The sequence below is a fragment of the Crotalus tigris genome, unplaced genomic scaffold, assembly GCF_016545835.1.
Source record: "Crotalus tigris isolate CLP2741 ecotype Arizona unplaced genomic scaffold, ASM1654583v1 scf7180000024342.5246164, whole genome shotgun sequence".
Taxonomy (NCBI): domain Eukaryota; kingdom Metazoa; phylum Chordata; class Lepidosauria; order Squamata; family Viperidae; genus Crotalus; species Crotalus tigris.
In genome coordinates, this window is record NW_024100512.1 from 4,393,384 (window position 1) to 4,415,101 (window position 21,718).

Sequence of the window (21,718 nt, forward strand, 5' to 3'; positions counted from 1 at the left end):
CCAAGTATTTTCCTGTTAAAAGCCTTCTGAAACTTCTTCCCCCTGCGAGGAGAGAGGGAAGGGAACATCTTCTTTCCACCCTCTAAAATGGTGGCATCTGACTATGTAGGGAAAATAAAGCCCTGAAAAATACAATTAAGTAACTGGATTTATATTACTTTGATATCTGAGGACTCAAGAATTCCTACTTTCACAGGGACCTGTCACCTTATCTATTTGTAAAAAAGATGAAAAAGAACTTAAACTGGATAAAAACATAGCCCTGGTTTTGAAAAAGATTTTAAATGCTGTCGGGGACATCTTGTGGTGAAGCTTGGTATAGCAAGTAAATGCTCTTGTTAAAGAGACCTGCTTACAGCCCATATTTGTCCTTGGTGCTATCTAAAAGAGATAAAAAGCTGGGAGAACAGCTGGACAGTGAAATTGGTTTTTAGGAACTGTGGAGGTGAACATTTACTGACTTTCATCTAAGAAATAGCCTTCACTAAAAGACTATAACTATGTTAGAAATGGAGGAAGACCAGCAACAAATTAATTATAAACTTATACTTAAAAAAATTCTTGAAGCTACTGAGATAATTAAATCCAGATTGAAAGATAAAGGCGCCAGCTTAAACCTAAAAAATGAAACTCTGATTTCAATGAAAGAACCTACAATCCAAAAACCAACAGAAGAGGAAGAAATTAATACCAAGACAGAGGACTTTAAAGATCAACAAATACAATCTACTGAAATTTTTGACAGACAAACCCTGATCGCAATTAAAGAACCTACAACCCAAAAGACAACAGAAGTGGAACAAAGCAACACCAAGATGGAGGGTGTTAAAGATCAACAAGTACAGCATACTGAAAATTTAGACAATCAAATAACAACCATAGAACTGGATGTGACTTTCTTCGTAAACCAGAAGATACCTGAGGAACAAGAAGACCAAATCGAATTGAAGGAGCCACCACAGCAACAACTTAACGACTATAAATGGGCCAGTCTTTCTAGAAAATTTATAACTAGATGGTCTACCTTGGTTCAAGTAGCATGTACAAGAATGGAGATTTATCTGATGATTTAAAGGCATTGGTATGGAAGCCTAGTTGGCACAAAAAGAAAGCCAGAGTTAGATTTTAAAAAAGGGGGATCTTTTGATTTATGATAGAGGATCCGAAAGTCTCAACTAATGGGCTAAAGGGAGATTTTTAGAAGGGAAATATGATTATTGGATTTAAATATTGTTGTTAAATGATAAAAAAATAAGGAATTAATTGGCTTAATATTTAGGATTTAGATTTATAAGAGAAATGAAAACCAACTATCAGGAATTAGCTTCAAATTATTGTTTAGCCTAGATAACATAGATGATGGACTTGAGACAATAAAGGACACTCTATTAGTAAGTGATGATGTATTAGGATGAGAAATTGAAAATGTTTATGAAATAAGATAAGAATAGATTTAAGTAAGTAATATGTATATTCTAGATATGATAACTTTTATGTAGTAAAATAAAGGAAATTTGGATTACCCAAAACTTAAATACTATGGATATTAAAGGTTAAATTGAAATATTGTAATTAAAAATTAGGTAAAACTTAAAAACAGGACATGAATATGTATAAGCAAAAATATATTGATAAATGTTTTAACTAAGTTTGTCATAATTAGAAATTTACTAGCCTAAATATGATATAGCAAATGTTAAGGGAAATAGAGAAGGAATTTTTGATGATGTAACCTGAGATATGTACTAAAGATTTTGTTATTGAACCACTGATTACCCAGTCACGACGCTGCTTTCCAAATACTTAAATGTAAAACTGGAAAACCAGTAACATTTGTTTTTTTAAAAAAGATAATCAACAAGAATAACTGTCATCTGGTGAATCTGCAAAGCAAGGACTTTGGAGGGGGAGGAGATCCTGAAGTACACACACGTTTTGAATTGTTCTTCATCTAGAGTTGGCAGCTGGCAGCTTCTGTCCCTCTGGCTAGTGCCAGCCAGCCTAATTGAGAAGGACTTGGTAAGTGTGGATGATGAGTGTGGAAGTGTGTGTACATGTGAAAAAGAACAAATATATACGTTCTAACCAGTAAACGTCTGTTATTTTAAATTCAGAGACTCCCTGTATTTTAAAGAACCATTTGTGCCTCAGTGTGTGGGTGAAAGTGTGGCTATTTTCCAGGGCTGTGAGAGTGTGAGTGAGTGGCCATAAGCTTGAAATACAACACTCTACTGAAGTATAACGTTGCCGCCCTAAAGCACGTTGAGAAGGCTTCCTGATCAAGGGAAACGTGAGCGCCCCCTCCTGGCCCCACATGGGAAATGCTCCGTCTCTCCTTGTTCCATGAGCACTTTCCATTCACAGAAAATCCCTCTGCAAAGAGAAAGGAACACCATGCACTTCAGCGTTGGGCCGCTGTGGCCGGTTGGGAAGGAAGTGACATAACTAAGTCTTGCCTTTCAAGGATGCTGGACTCTCCCTCTTTAACCCTTTGAACTTCGCAAGCGGTTAAAAAGGCTGCAAGAAAGTCTTGAAGGAAAGAGAGTTACAGGCGACAAAAGGTTTGTTTGTGTGTGTGTGGGGGAGGGGTTTCTTCCCATACAAGGAGAGGCAGAGAGTTCTTGCACTAGAGAAGGACGTGGCATATGCCAAGTCCTCATCCAGGTTCAATCTTAGGAGTGGGAGACCCCCAGATCCCATATCTCCTGGCTGCCCTTTTCCATGATTGTTGCCCTCAGGAAGAAATCCAGATGCCAGAAAGGAAAGGAGGGGACCTGGATAGTCCTTCACGCCCCATTTCCTGGGAAAGCTCCTGGGTAGAGGGAGAGCTTGTATGGCAAATCTCAAGGAGGAAATAAAAAAAGGTTTGAAAACAGGAGATGCAAAAGATTATGCTTAGTTCTCACTCTGTGCTGGATGACAATAAAGTAGGTTTGGCTCCTCCAGTTTGTCTTAGGAGGGTAAATAGATCATTATGTTAAGCTTTGTGCATTTAAGCCTTTGTGTTTCATGTGAACTGAGCCCCTAGATCTGATTGACTTTTTTGTGCTTAGGACAGATTGTGTTAACCTGCCTGCCTGTGTGAAGGTTGGAAGAGAAATGGAGTGTCCTAACCCAGGGTCAATTGAATGGCATTACATTTTTTGTGAACTGAATTTTCATGCTTTGTTAACCTGTTCTGAGTTTTTGTATGCTGCGTGAACCCTGCTTATAGGTAAATGTAGATCTATATTTTTAAAAAAGCAAGTCTTTCCTTGTGAGTAAAAAAAAATAGAAATGATCCAAAATACCAAATACACTGAATCTTCTTATTGAAGTCATCAGTTTATCAGGTCAGAAAAATACTTCCTTCTATGGGGATGAGTGTCGATGAATGATCCAATCCACTACTTTCGAGTTGTTTGAATTTATCTTTCTATGAGAGAATTGCAAAAGGAGGTCATTTGTTCATGTTCTTTAGAGACAACGTTATCTCTTTGGCAAAGAGGGTTAATGGCTTGTTCTGATTCCCATGGCTAAATGAACATTGCTATGAATGAAAAAGAATTTGGTTTCCTTGAACTCATTTGGATTTGTGTTACAGGACGGAGAAAGAATGGCAAGCCTTCCTTTAGCAAGTGGGGGAACTGGAAAAGGCCGTTCTGGTGTTCAGTCTGGAATCGGGGAGGAGATCTGGGCAAGATCTGGGCAGAAGATCCTGGACGATGGAACCATCGTTTCACAAGTTCAGTCCTGGAACTTTAGGAGCATCCAGTATCAGGAGGATGAGAGTCCCCGAGGACTTTGCAGCCGACTCCACTACTTTTGTAGTCAATGGTTGAGGCCAGAAAAGCACACAAAAGCGCAGATGCTGGACCTGGTTGTTCTGGAGCAGTTCCTGGCCCTTCTGCCAGTGCAGATGGAGAGCTGGGTGCGGGAGTGTGGAGCAGAGACCAGCTCCCAGGCGGTGGCCCTGGTGGAAGGCTTCCTCCTGAGCCAGGCGGAGGAGCAGAAGGAGCAGGTTGAGTTGCAGGTGAGAGCACTTCCTCTTGGAGTCCAGAAGGAGTTGAATATAATAATATGTTCAAATTTTTGTTTCCTTTTAAAAATATTATTAAGCTTATCAAGATATAAAATACAAAAAAATTGAAAATAGTAGGAACTAGGGGGAAGGGAAGAGGAAGAAGTATAGGGGAAAGGGGAAAAAAGGAAAATGATTGACTTCTGATTCTATTTAGTGCAGTCGAATAAAATGGGAACATTATAGCCTCGGCCTTCTACTTTTACATCCTTAATATGTACTAGCCATTCTATAACAACAAAATCAACATTTCATTTTTTTACCCCTCCCCCCCCCAAAAAAAATCCTGAAGCAGTTTCCAAATAGAAACAAGGTTGGATGTGTTGTTTTCTTTCATTAATTTTGCCATCTCTACTAGTTCCATCAGTTTTTCCAGTGACTTCTTCATATTTGTACATAAAGCATTCTTGCTGCTCTCAACATATATAACAGCAAAGTTTGAGATTGTTTTTCAATCTCTTTGTCTATTAAAGTCTCTGGTTTTATTTTTATACCCACTTTGAGAATCTTCTGCAGTAAAATATAAATCTTACACCAGTATTTCTTTGCTTTGTCACAAGTCCAGCAAAGATGATAAAAAGATTCTTGTTTACATTTACATTTTGAAATGTATTTGAATTTCCTTTATACATCTTTGGCCAGTTATCACGCATTAAATAGAATGATACATCATTTTATTTAAAAAATCCTTTAAATTCTAATTTAATATAAATTTTAAAGCTTTCATCCAAATATATTCCTGTTGTTAAGGCATTATATTATACACAAAATTCTTTGCCATTGGATCAAGATATTCAAATTCTTAATATCTCCTTACCAGAGTTCCGTGGCATTCATACTATGTGGAGATGCTTCACAAATCTTTGTATAGTTGCTTATCCTTTCTAGAAGAAAGGTTTTGCACAGCCATTTCTTTCTTACTTCCCAGCCTAATTGATCGATACTGAGTGCTTTGCAGTGAGAAACCACTTCATGATGTGTGATGACCATTATTTCTTTTCTCCTGCATACTATCTCAAGTCCTTTACAATGGACATCAGAGATCCTGAGAGAATGAGGCATTCATCAAATCTCTCTGAAGAACTGTTTTTCAGGAGGATCTCTCAGGAAGATCCAAATCAGGACACTTCAAGAGGTAATAATAAGGTCCTTCCACTCCTCTGATAAATCCTAACTTTCTTATCTTCTGTGTTTTCTTTCAGTAGCATACCTCCTCCCATTTCATTAATTATGCTTTTTGAAATTCTGTCTTCCTCACAGAGAAGAATAGAAGGAAGTTGACGCTTTGTTTTGGGGGAACACAAACTGTGATTGAACCTCCAGCTCAGGTAACAGAAGAATATTAATTTACTAGATTTGTATTTTCCCTTTCGCTCAGTAAATCAGTAGCTGTAAGTAGTATAGGTAGTCCTTGACTTACGACCAGAATTGAGCCCTAAATTTTTGTTCCTAAGTGACATATTTATTAAGTGAACTTTGCCCCATTTTCCGACTTTCTTGCCACAGGTGTTAAGTCAATCACTGCAGTTGTTAAATTAGTAACATGGTTGTTAAGTGAATCTGGCTTCCCTAATGACTTTACTTGTCAGAGGTTCACATAAAGTAAATCCAGGACCCCAGAACCGTCATAAATATGAGTCAGTTGCCAAGCATCCGAATTTTGATCATGTGGCCATGGGGATGCTACAACAGTCGTAGATGTGAAAACTGGGCATAAGCCATTTTTTTCAGTGGGGTTGTAACTTTGAACGGTCACTAAAACTGTTGAAAGTTGAGAATTATCTCTACTGTCTTTTTCCATTGTCCCCTCTGCTTTTGTTTGGGGATTTTTTAAGGATTTTTTTTTTAAGACTAGTACTTTAAAAACAAAACTCTTTTTGCTAATTATTCTCCCAACTTTTCAGTAAGTAATGTTTTACAGATATTTTCACGGCTCCCATTCTTTCTGTAATTCTTTGAGTTTCATTTGTGTAAGGATCCTCAAAAGTATTTAAATATTCACACTGGGATATTACCATTTTTAAAAGCTTCATTTACAATCATTGATAAGAAAATAAGTGATTAAGAACAAAGATTTTTAAAATCTCAGGACAGTGGCCATATAGAAATGCCTCCAAATAAAAGTTGTTCTGAAAGAGCACATAATCAAGGCCCTGTTGGCTTGCAAAATACCTTTTAATCCCCTGATTTGTGTCTGGATTTGGAGATCAAACAATCCAGCTTTGCAAAGGCTAAGAAATGCTTTCCTCAGAAAATGTTCTCCATTTTCTTATTTACTGTGGAGTCAATGGCTCAGACTACTAGTAGTTTCCTTGCAATCTGAGGAGGGGCAGAGTCTCTGGATATTGAGAGCATCTGTCCACTTTCTCACCTAAACTATGGAATCCTACTAAACAGAGCCATTTACCTTAGTGCAGTGGTTCTCAACCTTCCTAATGCCGCGACCCTTTAATACAGTTCCTCATCTTGTGGTGACCCCCAACCATAAAATTATTTCCGTTGCTACTTCATAACTGTAATTTTGCTACTGTTACGAAATAATTGGTCCATTAGTGCAGGGCTTTTCAACCTTTTCACCGATTGTGCCCCTTTTAGAATATGGCAGCATTCGAGTACCACAGTCACCTGGCTCTTGTGCAAAAAGTAAAAGGAATTGAAAAAATAAAGGACTTTTACGAATTCCAAAGGATGAAACCTTTTCCAATATCTCAGGGGCTGCCAGAAAGAAGAGGGAATTAAGCTATTTTCCAAAGCACCTGAAGGCAGGACAAGAAGCAACTGGTGGAAACTAATCAAGGAGAGAAGCAACCTAGAACTAAGGAGAAACTTCCTGACAGTGAGAACAATTAATCAGTGGAACAGCCTGCCTCCAGAAGCAGTAAATGCTCCAACACTGGAAGTTTTTAAGAAGAGACTGGACAGCCATTTGTCTGAAATGGTATTGGCTTTCCTGCCTGAGCAGGGGGTTGGACTAGATGACCTCCAAGGTCCCTTCCAACTTTACTACTATTACTAAACAGAGAGGTTTATTTGCGCAAAGGTTCAGAAGCGATTAACAATCAACAAATTTCTGAACAAGGGGGAGGTTCCAAACTACAATCTTTATAGCTCTCCCTTTCTAAGGAACAAAGGGAGTATTCATGGAATCTTACATTGTATATGGAATCTACATTGTATAATATTCATTTACTTTCTCACATGTTAGGTTCATTTCTTATGGGAAGACAATGATGGCAGTTTTTACTTATACAATGTTTCTAAATTTGCATTAGGTCATTACAGCTATTGCTAACACAGCTTTCTTCCAGGAATTATGCAGACACATCATTTTGCTTTTAGTGATTTTTTTTCATTATCATTATTATTGTTATACTTATTCATTTTTATTCTATGTTATTCTATTTCTTTCCACTTTATAGTGAGGTGTCAAAAACTTGATGACCAAAAAAAAAAAAATGGAAAAAAGTGATAAAGTACAGGTAGTCCTTGACTTACAACAGTTTGCTTAGTGACTGTTCAAAGTTACAACGGCACTGAAAAAAGTGACTTATGACCATTTTTCACACTTATGACCATTGCAGCATCCCCAGGGTCATGTGATTTACATTTTTTTTAAATAAAAGTTTTTATTTTCCATTTATTCAACATATACAAAATTCAATTTACAAAATAAGATAAATTCATAATCATAACCATTGGTGCCGCTTGCTCATTCCCCCCAGGCTGCATCCACTCTCTCTAATACCTTCCCTACTTCCCTCCTCTTTCTTTCCTCCCCTCCTACTCTCTTCCCCCCCCCCTTCTCCTCTTACATCCTACTTCCTCCCTGCACCTTCCTCCCCTCTCATCCCTCTCAAACACAGGAATACAGCATAGGGGAAGTGCCCAAGCAGCACCTCTCTCATAAATTACCATATCTATATTATCCTATTCCACCTCTTTAATCTGAATTACCAAATTTTCATCTTCTAATGTTATCCCCTCTTTCTTATCTACAGTCCACCTATCCACTATTTGCAAATATTGAAACCATGACTGTAAAATATTTTCTTGCCTTAATACATCTAAAGATTTTAAATGCCAGTCCAAACCTGACCAAATTAATAATTCTTTATACGAGATTTTGTCAAAATTCATCCCCTTAGAAATTCCCTCAATTGCATGTCCAGGAATCCCCCAGATAGGTATTTTATAATTTAACCTATGATAATACTTTTTCCAAACTCAAAGTAAAGCATTCCTCAAAATATGTGATTTGAAAGCCCGGTCAACTTTCTTGTTAAAAATTAAATATGCATGCCAACCATACATTAAATCCTACCCTTCAAGAAAAAGAATATCCTTATTTGTTAAACTAAGCCAATCACTTATCCAAGTTAAGGTGGCTGCATCATAATATAATTTCAAATTAGGTGCTTTAAGTCCTCCTCTTTCTCGGGCAGCTTGCAAAATCTTAAACTTAACCCTTGTTTTCTTCCCAGCCCAAATGAATTTATTGATACCCTTCTGCCATTCCTCCAAATTTACATCTTTTTTTTAAAATAGGTATCATCTGAAACAAAAAAAGAAACTTTGGTAGAACATTCATTACAGCTGAAATTCTCCCCAACAGTGACAATGTGATCAAAATTTTGATGCTTGGCAACTGATTCATATTTATGATGGTCACATTGTTCCAGGGTCATGTGATCGCCTTTTTTTGCAACCTTCTGACAAGCAACGTTAATGGGGGAAACCAGATTCACTTAACAACCATGTTACTGGGACTTCCGGTTTCGGAACGCGTGATGCCGGTTGTGCCGGTTGTGTCTCCGAGCCGTCCGGAGTTTCCTTCGCCAGCAGACCCCCTAGGGGGTCGAAAGTCGCCCTGGAGGGGTGACCACCGAGGAGGAGGCTTGCTGGTAGATAGGGGAGGGCGGCAACTTCCCCCGAATCTCCAGCTATCTCCTTAGGGCCGACGGAGCAAAGATCGCCCTGCAAGATGGCCGATCACCCTGCTGCACCAGCCGAAAGTCACATTGTCATCTAAGTGCTAATGACCCACCACGGATGATCCGGGTGAAACCCCTTTTGTTCCTCTCCACACCTCTGCTGTTTTTGCCTGTAGAAGCTGTTTGTGCTACTATTTCCCTACTATTTCTTTTGACACAGTTAGTCGTGAAGGACTATGGCGCATTATGTCGAAGTTTGGGTGCCCTGACAGGTTTATTCTGATGGTACGACAGTTCCATGATGGCATGGCTGCTCGTGTTCTGAGTAACGGTGGAATCTCAGAGGCCTTCCCTGTTACTAATGGCGTTAAGCAAGGCTGCGTGCTGGCACCAACCCTGTTCAGCATGATGTTCTCAGCCATGCTGTCAGATGCCTTTCAGAACAGCTCAGTGGGAGTTAATCTGAGGTACAGAACTGATGGGAAACTGTTCAACCTGCAAAGACTTCAGGCTGTCACCAAGGTAAAGGAGACTGTGCTACGAGATCTCCTCTTTGCTGATGACTGTGCCCTTAATGCAGGATCGGAGCAGGAAATGCAAGCCAGCATGGACAAATTCGCAGCCACTTGTGACAACTTTGGCCTCTTCATCAACAGAAAGAAAACTGAAGTGATGTACCAGCCAACTCCAAAAGCCCAATATCAAGAGCCTACCATCACAGTAAAGGGACAAAAGCTGCAAGCAGTGGACCAATTTACATATCTTGGTAGTACCCTCTCCTGTGCAGTGACAATTGACATCGAGGTCAACTGTAGAATTGCCAAGGCAAGTTCTGCATTTGGCAGATTGCGGACTAACGTGTGGGACCACCATGGAATAAGTCTTGCTACCAAGCTTAAAGTTTACCAGGCAGCAGTGCTAACTACCCTATTGTATGCTAGTGAGACGTGGGCAGTGTACAGGAGGCACGTTAGGCAACTGAACTACTTCCACATGACTTGCCTTCGTAGAATTCTGAGGATCCGGTGGCAGGATAAGATACCAGACACAGATGTCCTCTCCAGAGCAGGCCTATCATCAGTTTACACTCTGTTGATGAAAGCCTAGATGCGCTGGGCAGGCCATGTTGTAAGGATGTCAGATCATCGCATCCCTAAACAGCTCTTCTATGGTGAGCTGTCTCAAGGAAAGTGATTGCACGGGGGACAAAAGAAGCGATACAAAGAAACGTTGAAAGCCTCTCTTAAGTCCCTGGATATTAACACCATCTCTTGGGAACTTCTGGCGCATGATCGACCAACATGGCGCACCTTGGTGTACCAGGGTTGCCAGACATATGAACACAGAAGGACAATCTTGGCACAAGAAAAGCGAGCACTCTGCAAAGCCAGAGCTGCAAATGCTGAAGTAACAGTGTCTACATTTCTTTGTTCAGTATGTGGCAGAACATTCCGTGCTAACATCGGTCTTATTAGCCACCTACGGACACATCGTTGATGGCCCATAACCCACAAGATGTCAAGGTCTTCATCGAAATCGATGGACGAACAACATTTACATGTGCATGTCCCCATCTGGAGAGAGCGGCTTTGGTAATCGTGGGAACAAACGCACTTTATAAAAGGACAGAAAGATATTCATTTAAAGACTATATTCTATCTCTACTTACATTGAGCTATAGCAGTGGTTCTCAACCTGTGGGTCGGGACCCCATTTGGGGTCGAACGACCATTTCACAGGGGTCGCCAAACAAGGCTGTCCGCCATTTTTTCCCCTTTTCTTTGACCACGCCCCTGGCACCCGGTGATGTATAAGTGGTTGGGGGTCACCACAACATGGGAAACTATATTATGGGGTCACGGCATTAGAAAGGTTGAGAACCACTGAGCTATAGAAAGAACTGTTTTTCATGTTTTTTGGAGCGGTATTAGATCGGCAGAGTATTTCTTTTTCTATTCTTCCTTTAAAAAATAGAAAAAAGGAAAAAAACGGCATCTGAAGAAGTCTTTTTAGCTCACTGAGGAGACCTACTGGTCAAAAATTAATATTGGATTGTGCTCAATTCACAGATGAGATGGGTTTGGCCTTGAAACTGTTTTTCAAGAGAAAAGATAATTTGAGCTAGCCGTGTGATCTGTGGGGCTGGATAATGTTCAATTCCAACTTTCACTTAAAAGGAAAAGGATTTTTCTTCAACTATTGCTAAAATGGAGAAGCCTCAATCATACCTAAACTGTAAACGTATACTGGAAAAGATCTATGAGGCCAAAGAAAAAATATGTACTACAATAAAAGAGGCTACTATAGAACTAAGAGCCAGAATCTCTACTTTAAAACTCAAAACTGACTCTCAGATTGTACTGGACTACTCCACAAAACAGATTATACAAGAAGAGGACTTAACTGAGGATAAAGAGAATTTTACCTTTCCCCACAAGCAAGATCAGGAAAAGCAAAGACTGAATTTTGAACTTTTGAAACAACGAGGCCCTGTGGACAAGAGAAATAGAGGACCAAATCACAGATCAAGATGGCCTGCATCGAATCAATTGACACTACAAACAACAAAAAGAGACCCATCATCTGGAAGGGAAGCCTTGTTATGGAAACCTACCTGGCAAAAGAGGAAAGCTAGAATAAGACTAAAAAATTAAAATTAAAATTTCTTAAATTAGATTAAAGGCAACCTAGAACTATGGACTGATATAAGGACTGAGATTATGAGTTTGAAGTAAAAAGATGTTTTAGAGTTGGAGTGAATTAATAACTAATTGAATGTTAATTAAATAAGATGATTTGTTTATTCTATAACATGAATGTTTAGCTATGATAACTAACTGGTTGAAATTTAAACTCTTTTTAATGGATTGAAATGATTGAAGGTTTGATATTAATTTGTTAGCTCAAAGAGATTGATTAATTGAAGGATTAGATATGTATAGAATAGATTGATAAATACATACATTTAGATGTGTTTAGGATTAATATTTTTGCTTAAAAATGAGATATTTTTATATAATGGATTAAAGACAATTTAGAATATTAAGAATGCTCCTTTTAGAATGTAAGGTTTATTTCTATGAAAATTATGATAATTAACTGAAGACCTGAATTCTGTTTAATGGAATGACATGATTTAAGGTATGATATTATCTTTCTAGCTTGAAAAGATGGATTAATTGATGGATTTGATAGGTACAGAATGGATTAACATTTTATTCCAAATAAGGGAGATTAATGGAAGAAGAAGTAAATAAGATCTTGATAAAATTAGGAAAGTAGAACATACGTGGAAGGGATATTTGAATTGAAAATGTTCTTACTTATTTAAAGTTAATTTGATTATGGTATTGTAAATTAATGAAGCTTAAAAATAGGTCCAGGTTGAATAAACTTAAGCTAGAATTGGATATTTTAAATATACTATGCTGTTTGAGGGAAAAAGAGGGAATATGTGATGTATTGATTGTATTAAGTATATATGTTCTGTTTTGGGATGTTTGATTACCCTAGCACCACAGTGTGTCCTGAATATGTTGTTCTAAGAAATTAAAAAACCAATAAAATTTGTTTAAAAACAACAACAACAACCATGTTACTAATTTAATCTCTCTCTCTGTCTTTCTTTCTCTCTCCCTCTCTCTCTGTCTCCCCTTCTTTCTCCCTCTCTCCCCCTATTTCTCTCTCCCTCTCTCCCTCTTTCTTTTTCTCTCCCCCCTCCCTTTCTCTGTCCCCCTCTTTCTGTCCCTCTTTTTCTCCCTCCCTTTCTTTCTTTCTTTCTTTCTCTCTCCCTCTTTCTCTCTCTCTCTTTCTCCATTTCTCTCTCCCTCTCTTTCTCCCTTTTTCTCTCCCTCTCTCTCCCTCCCTCTCCCTCTCTCTCTCCCCCTCTATTTTTCTCTCTCCCTCTTTCTCTCTCCCTTTCTTTCTCTCTCTCCCTCCCGCTCTTTCTCTCCCTCTTTCTCCCTTTCTTTCTCTCTCTCTCCCTCTCTCTCTCTCCCTCTCTTTCTCTCCCTCTGTCTCCCTTTCTTTCTCTCTCTCCCTGCCACTCTCTCTTTCTCTCTCTTCCTCTCTCTCCCTCTCTCTATTTCTCTCTCCCTCTCTTCCTGTCAAAGATCCTTAAAATCCTTAAAAGTTATGCTTGGGTGGACTTTTTCTTTTACAGATGGGGTGGGTTGGCAGACAAGTACTCAAAAAAAAAAAAGAAAAAAGAAAAAAAGTGCAAATAGGCGTCCAGTAGCTAGCTTGAAGTTTGAACGACTTCTTTCTCTTGCCACCGACTTCTAGGAGCAAAAGACATCCAGCACTGCAACCAGGCGCCCTGGACTGGCCATTCCAGGGCTTCCTGCACCGGCTGACTTAGTTGTCTGCAACCTTCTGTTGTCGCTTGAGGGGGGGAAGGGACACAGGCGGGAGAGATTCCTTCTTTCTCATTCGAGGAGGGAAGTTATATTGGACCGTTGACTTTGTGTCGAGCCCCGTGGGCCCAACATTCACAGGCAGGTGGAAACCTGCCCGCCGAGCTGCCATCTCCCCATCGCCCTCCATGCCGGCCGGCTCTGTCGCCAGACCTCCCAGCTGACAAGTGCACATTCAGGGGGTCGCCAGTTGACGGGCGCAGAAGATCAGCGCCGCGGCGGCCTCCCAGCCACCCACTTCTTCAGCTGGAGCAATTGCCAGGGCTTGCATGGTCGCCGGCGGCGGGGAGCGCATCAGCGGCCATTGGGGACGCCAGCGGTTCTGTGCCACGGAGGCTTGAGGTGTGGGACGCAGAGCGGTGCAGTGCCATGGGAGGCGGCAGGACAGGGGGTAGGGGTTATCTGCATCCTGCTGGCTGAACTCTGGAAGCTTGCCTCAATGAAGAATTTTAGGGGGAGTTGAAAGTGAGACAGGTTCCTAAGAATATGATGTGTGAGGCATGGGGGGCATCAGTAGTGGGCAACCGCCCCCGCCCCCATACCCCTGCCTGCAGCTGCTCTGCCAGCCCCGCCACCCACTCCACGCAGCCCCTCTGTGTAGAGCCGGCCCCGCAGCTCCCATAGCACCAGCCGCACACCAAACTGATGGTGCAGAGCTTGCAGTTGCCGAGCCAGATGCCAGTGCAGGGCGGCGGGAGGGCACGGGCTGCGGGCAGGCCAAGGCGGCGGCAAGCATTGTGGGCCAGGCGCTCCAGGGCGGCCATGTAGGCACACAGGGTGAGGCAGCGGCGGTGTAGGTCCAGCACTGGCTAGGCCACGAGCCGCCCCTACATGCGCCACCTTCGCACCCAGTGCCCGCCGCTGCCCTGCCAGCACCACCTCCGCCGCCACCTTTCCCGTGCAGCCCCGCTTGTCAATCGGGCCCCACGGCTCCCACAGCAGCAGCCGCAATGCACACCGATGGCGCACGAGGTGAACTTGAGGCAGGCGAGCACATGTTTTCTGTGCTTCAGTGCCAGGCTCTCCATGCTGCAGAGCGACATGAGAGCCTGGCTGACACGGGTGAGCACGAGGCAGGAGTGCATATGGACTCTGCTTTTTCGGCAGGGCAGAATTAAGTGCTGCTCCCCACCTCCCACCCCTGGTCCTCTTTTACTTACAAGTAGGAGATGGCATAGTTGCTCAGCAGAGAGGGGTTCTCTCACCATAAACTTGCCTTTGCTGCAGACAACTTCCATGTGCAACGTTTGCGGGCTGGGTCTTTTGGCGCGCTCAGCAGTGCAGAGACAGCCATTAACGACCAGGTCTGGACAATTCCTATTGGCTTTTGAAAGCCAATAGAATAGAGTCTATTGAATAGACTCTTAATCTATTCAATAGATTAAGAGTCTATTCAATAGACTCTATTCTGTTGGCTTTCAAAAGCCAATAGAATAGAGGGAGTAGCACAGCTCATGGAAAAGTTGAAAAAAATCCATCAAAAAAAGGTGCTGGAACTTCGTTCTGAGCGTTCTATGAGAAAAAAAGCCCTGGTCTTAGGCGACCCCTGTGAAACGGTCGTTCGACCCCCAAAGGGGTCGTGACCAACAGGTTGAGAACCGCTGCCTTAGTGCCTAGCTTTGCTTTGGGATTTTCCAAACAATAGGAAAGATCCTATAGTCCCTCCTCAATCTGTTCTGTACTTTTTTGCCTTTCAGGAGGGTCTTCTGCCCTTTGAGGAGGTGGCTGTGTATTTCTCAGAGGAGGAGTGGTCTCTGCTGGCTCCTCGCCAAAAAGCGCTGCATTGGGAAGTCATGCTGGACAATTATAGGAACGTGGCCTCTCTTGGTAAGGGTTTCCTATTCTGAAGTCAGATAGTTCAGGAAGAGACTTTGTAGTTAGATGCCACGGATTACTTCTTATGAAATCATCTCCAATAGATATCCTCTCCTCAGAGGGAGAAGGAAAGTCATGCTGTTCTACTGCTCCCAGGAAGGAAATAGGCCAATGGGATTCTGCTTAGATGTATTCTATCCCATTTGTTTTTCTATTTCTGTTTTAACACATTAGTGACAAAGTAATTCCTTGATTTGTGGTAATGCCAAACTTCATCAAACAGTTTTCAACTATTTTGGCCCAGATGCTTCTGTATCAGTCCTATCAAGAATTGCCTTTCACGGTTTTTGACTTAATGCCTTTTACAAGTTTTTATGCCTCATGAACAGTGATATATCATTTCTAAACCAAACCATTATAGTTATACAAATATGCAGTATTTTGGAATCTGGCAAAATACCTGAAGGCAATTACAGGTAGTCCTCGAGTTACGAATATAATGGAGCCTACCCATTTCATTCATAACTCAAAAATTCATGTGAGTGAATCTTGTGCCTCAAACAAGATCACTCCCTGCTTTCACCCACATATTTGCTAATTGAATGCATGGGCAAATTACGCGGTTCATTAATTGCACATGAGGTATCTCAGGGTGTGGAAGGCCATGGAGGGCCTAGTGATGGAACAGGCCACCAAGGCCTCCACAATTCACAAAGATACCTCACGCTTCCCCCTCCATTTCTGCCGCGCCGGACTGACTCCTCTCTGCCGGATTCCTGCTTTTCAGGGAGAGGAGAGTCAATGGAAGCTCCTGTGTGTTGTAATATCGTGCGAGTTCAGGCATCCATCCTCTTTTGCAGAGAATGGGTGCCTGAATTCTCACGGTGCTTTTGGTGCCTATCTCCTGCTCCCCCCCCCCAACTCTGGAGCCAAACCGCCGCCAGCCTTGGCTTCTGTTCTGCCAAGGGCTTGTGTAGATCGGGCTTGTGAAGGCCCACAGAAGCATTCTTTCTGGGCAGCAGCGGGCTGGAAAAGGCCTCCGATGCCCGGATTGGGCCTCCAGAGGAAATCAGAAGCCTCCCCCAACTTCCGTCGCATTTTCTGTAGCAGAGAAAGAGGCCTAAACTACCGTGAGATCACTCGAAATCAATACTGTGAGATCTCGCATCACTGATCTCACGTGACCTTGCGTTACTTTAGGCTTCCATTCTCTGCAAACGCACCAAAGGCCTAGAACAGCCAAGAAAGCAAAGTTGAGTACCCACAGGCCTAATGTCTAGGGAGATTGGGGTGGGGGGAGGAAGGACATAGCTAGGGTGAATGTTGCGGTGCTACTGTCGTCGTTCGTAAGGGTGAATGACTGCCGTAATGTGGCAACATTAATAATTTCAGGACTTTTTTGTAAACACTACTGGGTGATTATCGGGTAAATTCGAACATTCACTAAGGAAAGATTCGTAACTCAGGGATTATCTGTAATATGACTTCTGACAAGGTGATCTTTTCCCGTAACCTTTCTATCACTTTTATTTCTCTTTTTCTTTGAAGGTGATAATGAAAATGACGATAAAGTTGCTGGAGAATTAATCAAAGTGTTCAAACAAAGAGATGTAATGGAGAAGCCTGCAATTCAAACAGGATTCCAAAGGCAGAAAAGAAACACTTCAAATAATCGAAATAAGGAAAGCTCATCTTCCATTGATACTCAGATGCAGGACTTTATTGATCAACGAGAAAAAATAAACAAAAAATACATTGGGAAAGGTGTAAGACTATTCAAAGACACCATAGATGTAAATGAGCGCTATCTATCCCAAGTCAAAGATTATACATCCAAAGACAAAGAAAAAAATTACAATTGGACTTTCACATTTTCTCAAGAAAATGGATCTCTTATATCACAGAAAAGTGTTCACATGGCAGAGAAGCCAAATAAATGCACTGAGGATGGAAACAAGACTGTATATAAAAGGGAAAGCACAAAGGAGAAGCTATATAAATGCAAGGAGTGTGGAAAGGGCTTTAGCAAACTAAGTCATCTTACATCCCATCAAATGATCCACACAGGAGAGAAGCCATATACATGCATGGAGTGTGCAAAGGATTTCAGAACAAACAGTGAACTTACATCCCATAAAAGGATCCATACAGAGGAGAAGCCATATAAATGCATGGAGTGTGGAAAGGGCTTCAGCAATCATAGTCATCTTATTTCCCATCAATGGATCCACACAGGAGAGAAGCATTATAAATGTGTGGAGTGTGGAAAGGGCTTTACCCAACATTGTCATCTTATTTCCCATAAAAGAATCCACACAGGAGAGAAGCCATATAAATGCATGGAATGTGGAAAGGGCTTCACCCAACATTGTCATCTTATTTCCCATAAAAGAATCCACACAGGAGAGAAGCCATATAAATGCATGGTGTGTGGAAAGGGCTTTAGAGCACATGGACATCTTACATCACATAAAAGGGTCCACACAGGGGAGAAGCCATATAAATGCATGGAGTGTGGAAAGGGCTTTAGAGCACATGGACATCTTACATCGCATAAAATGGTCCACACAGGGGAAAAGCCATATAAATGCATAGAATGTGGAAAGAGCTTCAGCAAACATAGTCATCTTACACGCCATCAAAGGATTCACACAGGGGAGAAGCCCTATAAATGCATGCAGTGTGGAAAGGGCTTTACCCAACATGGTAATCTAGTATCCCATAAAAGGATCCACATAGGAGAGAAGCCATATAAATGCATGGAGTGTGGAAAGGGCTTTAGAGCACATGGAGATCTTACATCACATAAAAGGGTCCACACAGGGGAAATGCCATATAAATGCATGGAATGTGGAAAGGGCTTCAGCAAATATAATAATCTTATGTCTCATCAAAGGATCCACACAGGAGAGAAGCCCTATAAATGTATGGAGTGTGGAAAGGGCTTCACCCAACATTGTCATCTTACTTCCCATAAAAGGATCCACACAGGAGAGAAGCCATATAAATGCATGGAGTGTGGAAAGGGCTTTAGAGCACATAGAGATCTTACATCGCATAAAAGGGTTCACATAGGGGAAAAGCCATATAAATGCATGGAATGTGGAAAGGGCTTCACAGCACCCAGAGATCTTACATCCCATAAAAGAATACACACAGGGGAGAAGCCATATAAATGCATGGAGTGTGGAAAGGGCTTCAACAACCACAGTAATCTTACACGCCATCAAAGGATCCACACAGGAGAGAAGCCATATAAATGCATGGAGTGTGGAAAGGGCTTCACCCAACATAGCAATCTTACTTCCCATAAAAGAATCCACACAGGAGAGAGGCCATATAAATGCACGAGGTGTGGAAAGTGCTTCAGCCAATACCATACTCTTATTTCCCATAATATGATTCATAGATGTGAAAAGTCAGTCCCCAAAACAAAGACAAATTTGGGTGAGAATGAATGCTAATTATTGATTTAGTGGTCTCAGTCTATGGATTTCCTATTTACACAAACAGAACTCTGAAAAGAAGGGTTTTTTATGTTTCACACTCCTATCACCCTTGAGAGATGAATTTAATAATAAAACAATGGGCCTGTGCCATTATAATTATGATCTGTATGTTTGAATTTCACATACAGATATTTCATTTTCATGCTTTTTTCATGCCAACCTTTTATTTTTAAATAAAAAATTCCGTCTTTCAGTCTTTGGAGGAATGTAGCTGGAGATTCTTCTTTTTCTTGTTCTATCATTAAAGCTTTACTCATATTCTGTGCTTTTGGAACAGCTTCTTTTATTCCTCTTATCAATAATACTCTCATATCTTCCAAGTTTTGTCTATCTGTAGCATTATTATTATCCCAATTTGGTCTTACTACAGGAAACTTTACATCTGCCAAAACTTGCCCCTGTGCTTGGGGATTATATTCCCTAGTCCAGACCAAATGAGCTGCTCTTTGAATTAACTGTCCTTCTTCTGCTGTAAATAATATGCTCTGTATCACTCCTAATTCATCCCATGTGTATATCTTGGCTCCTAACAACAGATCCAGTTGCTCTGCTACCCCTATTGGATCTTCTATCATGCTTTTCATTTCTTTCTTAAAGGCGCGTAATTCAGATGCCTTTAAAGGCTCATATACAAAACTGATACGCGCCTGTCCTTGGCCATCTACTCCATTGGGTACCTCTCTTAAAGGAAAAGCCTGTAGTGGTTTATCCATAAAGGGAAAATTATTTATATCTTTCTTTAATTGTTCCAATTCTTTTACTAATACCTTATAGGGTCCACCTCTCACAGCTCCCTGGGCTTGTGTTACAGGAGCTGGGGGGTGGTGGAATAGATATCTGTACATTTGTTGGTTGAGGTGGATTAGGATTATAAAGTGGGGGTAAATATTTCATGGATTTTTCATCATCTTCTTCTTCCTCTATTTCATTCTTCTCTTCTTCTTGTAAATATATTGAGGTTATAAGGGCTAGGGCTAGGGCCACTCATAGTCAAGGTGACCCATTTACCTGGGTTCCAAATTAAAGCATAGTCTAACTCATTGACTAATGATTTACATGTTTTCCTTGACACATACTCATACAAATTCTGACAAGTAAAATAGTCATTTGTTCCTAATCTATGCCACTCTACTTTTTCATCTTCCCACCAGACAAAACAACACAAATTAACCATATCTTCCTTGGTTATGGCTAGATTACTAATTATTTCATTATACGGAGGTTTCCTGCAATTACTCAACAAAATCCCTAATGGACTTTATCTATATTTAATTTGGGGTTCCTGGAGTACTCCCTGTGTTGCTCATACTGGTTTACCGTCCTGTGTATTCTAATTGAGACTTCACGTAAATTCCTTAATTCACTTCCCCCTGATCCCCCTAGATATACACTCGCATATCAGAGGTCCACTTTTGCTAAGCGGATACTTGGGATGTCACACACACACTGTCTCAAATTCACACAGGCCTACCCAAGTCTTCCCACCAACTGCCTAGGCAGTGTATACTGGCCACCCCAGAACACTTACCTAGGTCTGTGCACGGAGTTGCCCAGTTCCCAGAAGCCAGCAACACACACACTGGTTCAATTCGTATCTCTGTCTAATATCAACTCTATGGGTTCGCCGAGGAAAGCGTTGCTGCTCTTTTACCAACAAGATGAGATAGACTGTCAAAATCGACAGGGCATGCCTTCCACGTCACCTTCTGGATCTGGTGCAGACAAATGATCCCAGTCTTGAGCCCCACGTTGGGCGCCAAAACTGTTGATAGAAATTCTAGCCCACTGAATAACACCAAACAGCAAGTTGAAATTAGACAGAGATTTATTGGTTACAACGGTTTGCAAAGCGTGGTGGACTCCAAATGAACATTTGAGCCACACCTAGTCACAGCGAAAACACACATTATATACATTCTATCCTGACGCCTTGGCCCCTCTTCTGAGGTTATAATCTTATCAGAATCGCCTAAACAAAATACATTATCACTGCCCCTTACTGTTTTGCTTCACCTATTCCCTTATATGTACTTTATCATGAAATCCTACTAAAGTGGGAAAGAAATAGAATAACATAGAATAAAGAAGAATAAAGTAAAATAATAATAATAATGAAAAATCACTAAAAGCAAAAATCATGTGTCTGCATAATCTCTGAAAGAAAGCTGTGTTAGCCAAAAGCTGTATTAACAGTACGTGAATGACCTAATGCATATTTAGAAACATTGTATAAAAGTAAAAACTGCCTTCATTGTATTCCCATGAGAAATGGACCTAACGTGTGAGAAACTATCTGAATGTTACACAAAGTAGATTCCATATACAATGTAAGATTCCATCTATGCTTCCTTTGTTCCTGAGAAAAAGAAACCTATAAAGCTTTAGTTTAGACCCTCCCCCTTGTTCAGAAATTTGTTGATTGTTAAGTCACTTCTGAACCTTTTTGCGCAAAAATAAAGATCTCTCTTTCACCCATGGAATTTTGTAAAAGCCCTTTATTTTTTTAAGGCTTTATTTTTCCACAAGATTTATGGCGACTTCTCCGCCGGGACATTTTTAAGGGCTTTTAAGAAAAAGGATTTAACCTTCCAAGACGGATTGCCCTGGTGGGCCCCCCCCCTCTCCTAAACGACGACAGCTCCAAAGCCGGCTCCGTAGCTCTTGACTACGAGGAGAATTCGACGGGAGGAAAGGGAATTAACCCATCAGCGAAGCATTCCTGTCTAAGGATCCGTGAGGGTGACAGACAGATCTTAAATCAACAAAGGAGTCTGGAAAAACGCCTGCAGGCAAGTATTGTAAAACAGGGGAAACCTGATCCCTTTTGGATCGGAAGAGGGGACTGATCACCCCCTAGAAGGCAAAGGTGGCGTCCTTAAGCCTTCAATAGGCAGGATTGTGTGGGAGGTTAAACCATTGTAGCTCATGCTGAGTGATCAATGGTAGTGTATTAGAGAAATGGGTGGGAAAAAGTCAAAGGAGAGCGTT

The 21,718-nt window shown here is 41.2% G+C and overlaps 1 protein-coding gene across 7 annotated transcripts in view; it reads left to right on the plus strand.

Moving 5' to 3' along the window:
- LOC120300527 (zinc finger protein 420-like) overlaps window positions 1–21,718 on the plus strand; it is a 65,991-nt gene that overhangs the window by 28,150 nt on the left and 16,123 nt on the right. Inside the window, exons 1-6 of one of the 7 annotated variants that reach the window (XM_039326693.1) lie at window positions 1,851–2,019; window positions 3,584–4,012; window positions 5,081–5,195; window positions 5,321–5,388; window positions 15,104–15,233; window positions 16,770–18,928. The exons of 2 other annotated variants lie outside the window; for them this stretch is intronic. In XM_039326693.1, coding sequence (XP_039182627.1) covers window positions 3,596–4,012; window positions 5,081–5,195; window positions 5,321–5,388; window positions 15,104–15,233; window positions 16,770–18,685 — 2,646 coding nt within the window. In that variant the 5' untranslated portion in view covers window positions 1,851–2,019; window positions 3,584–3,595 and the 3' untranslated portion in view covers window positions 18,686–18,928. Of the gene's footprint in view, window positions 1–1,850; window positions 2,020–2,181; window positions 2,562–2,590; window positions 2,928–2,972; window positions 3,215–3,583; window positions 4,013–5,080; window positions 5,196–5,320; window positions 5,389–15,103; window positions 15,234–16,769; window positions 18,929–21,718 lie in introns of those variants that run through there. 4 more of the 7 variants (XM_039326690.1, XM_039326691.1, XM_039326696.1 and 1 more) reach the window with 4 other exon arrangements.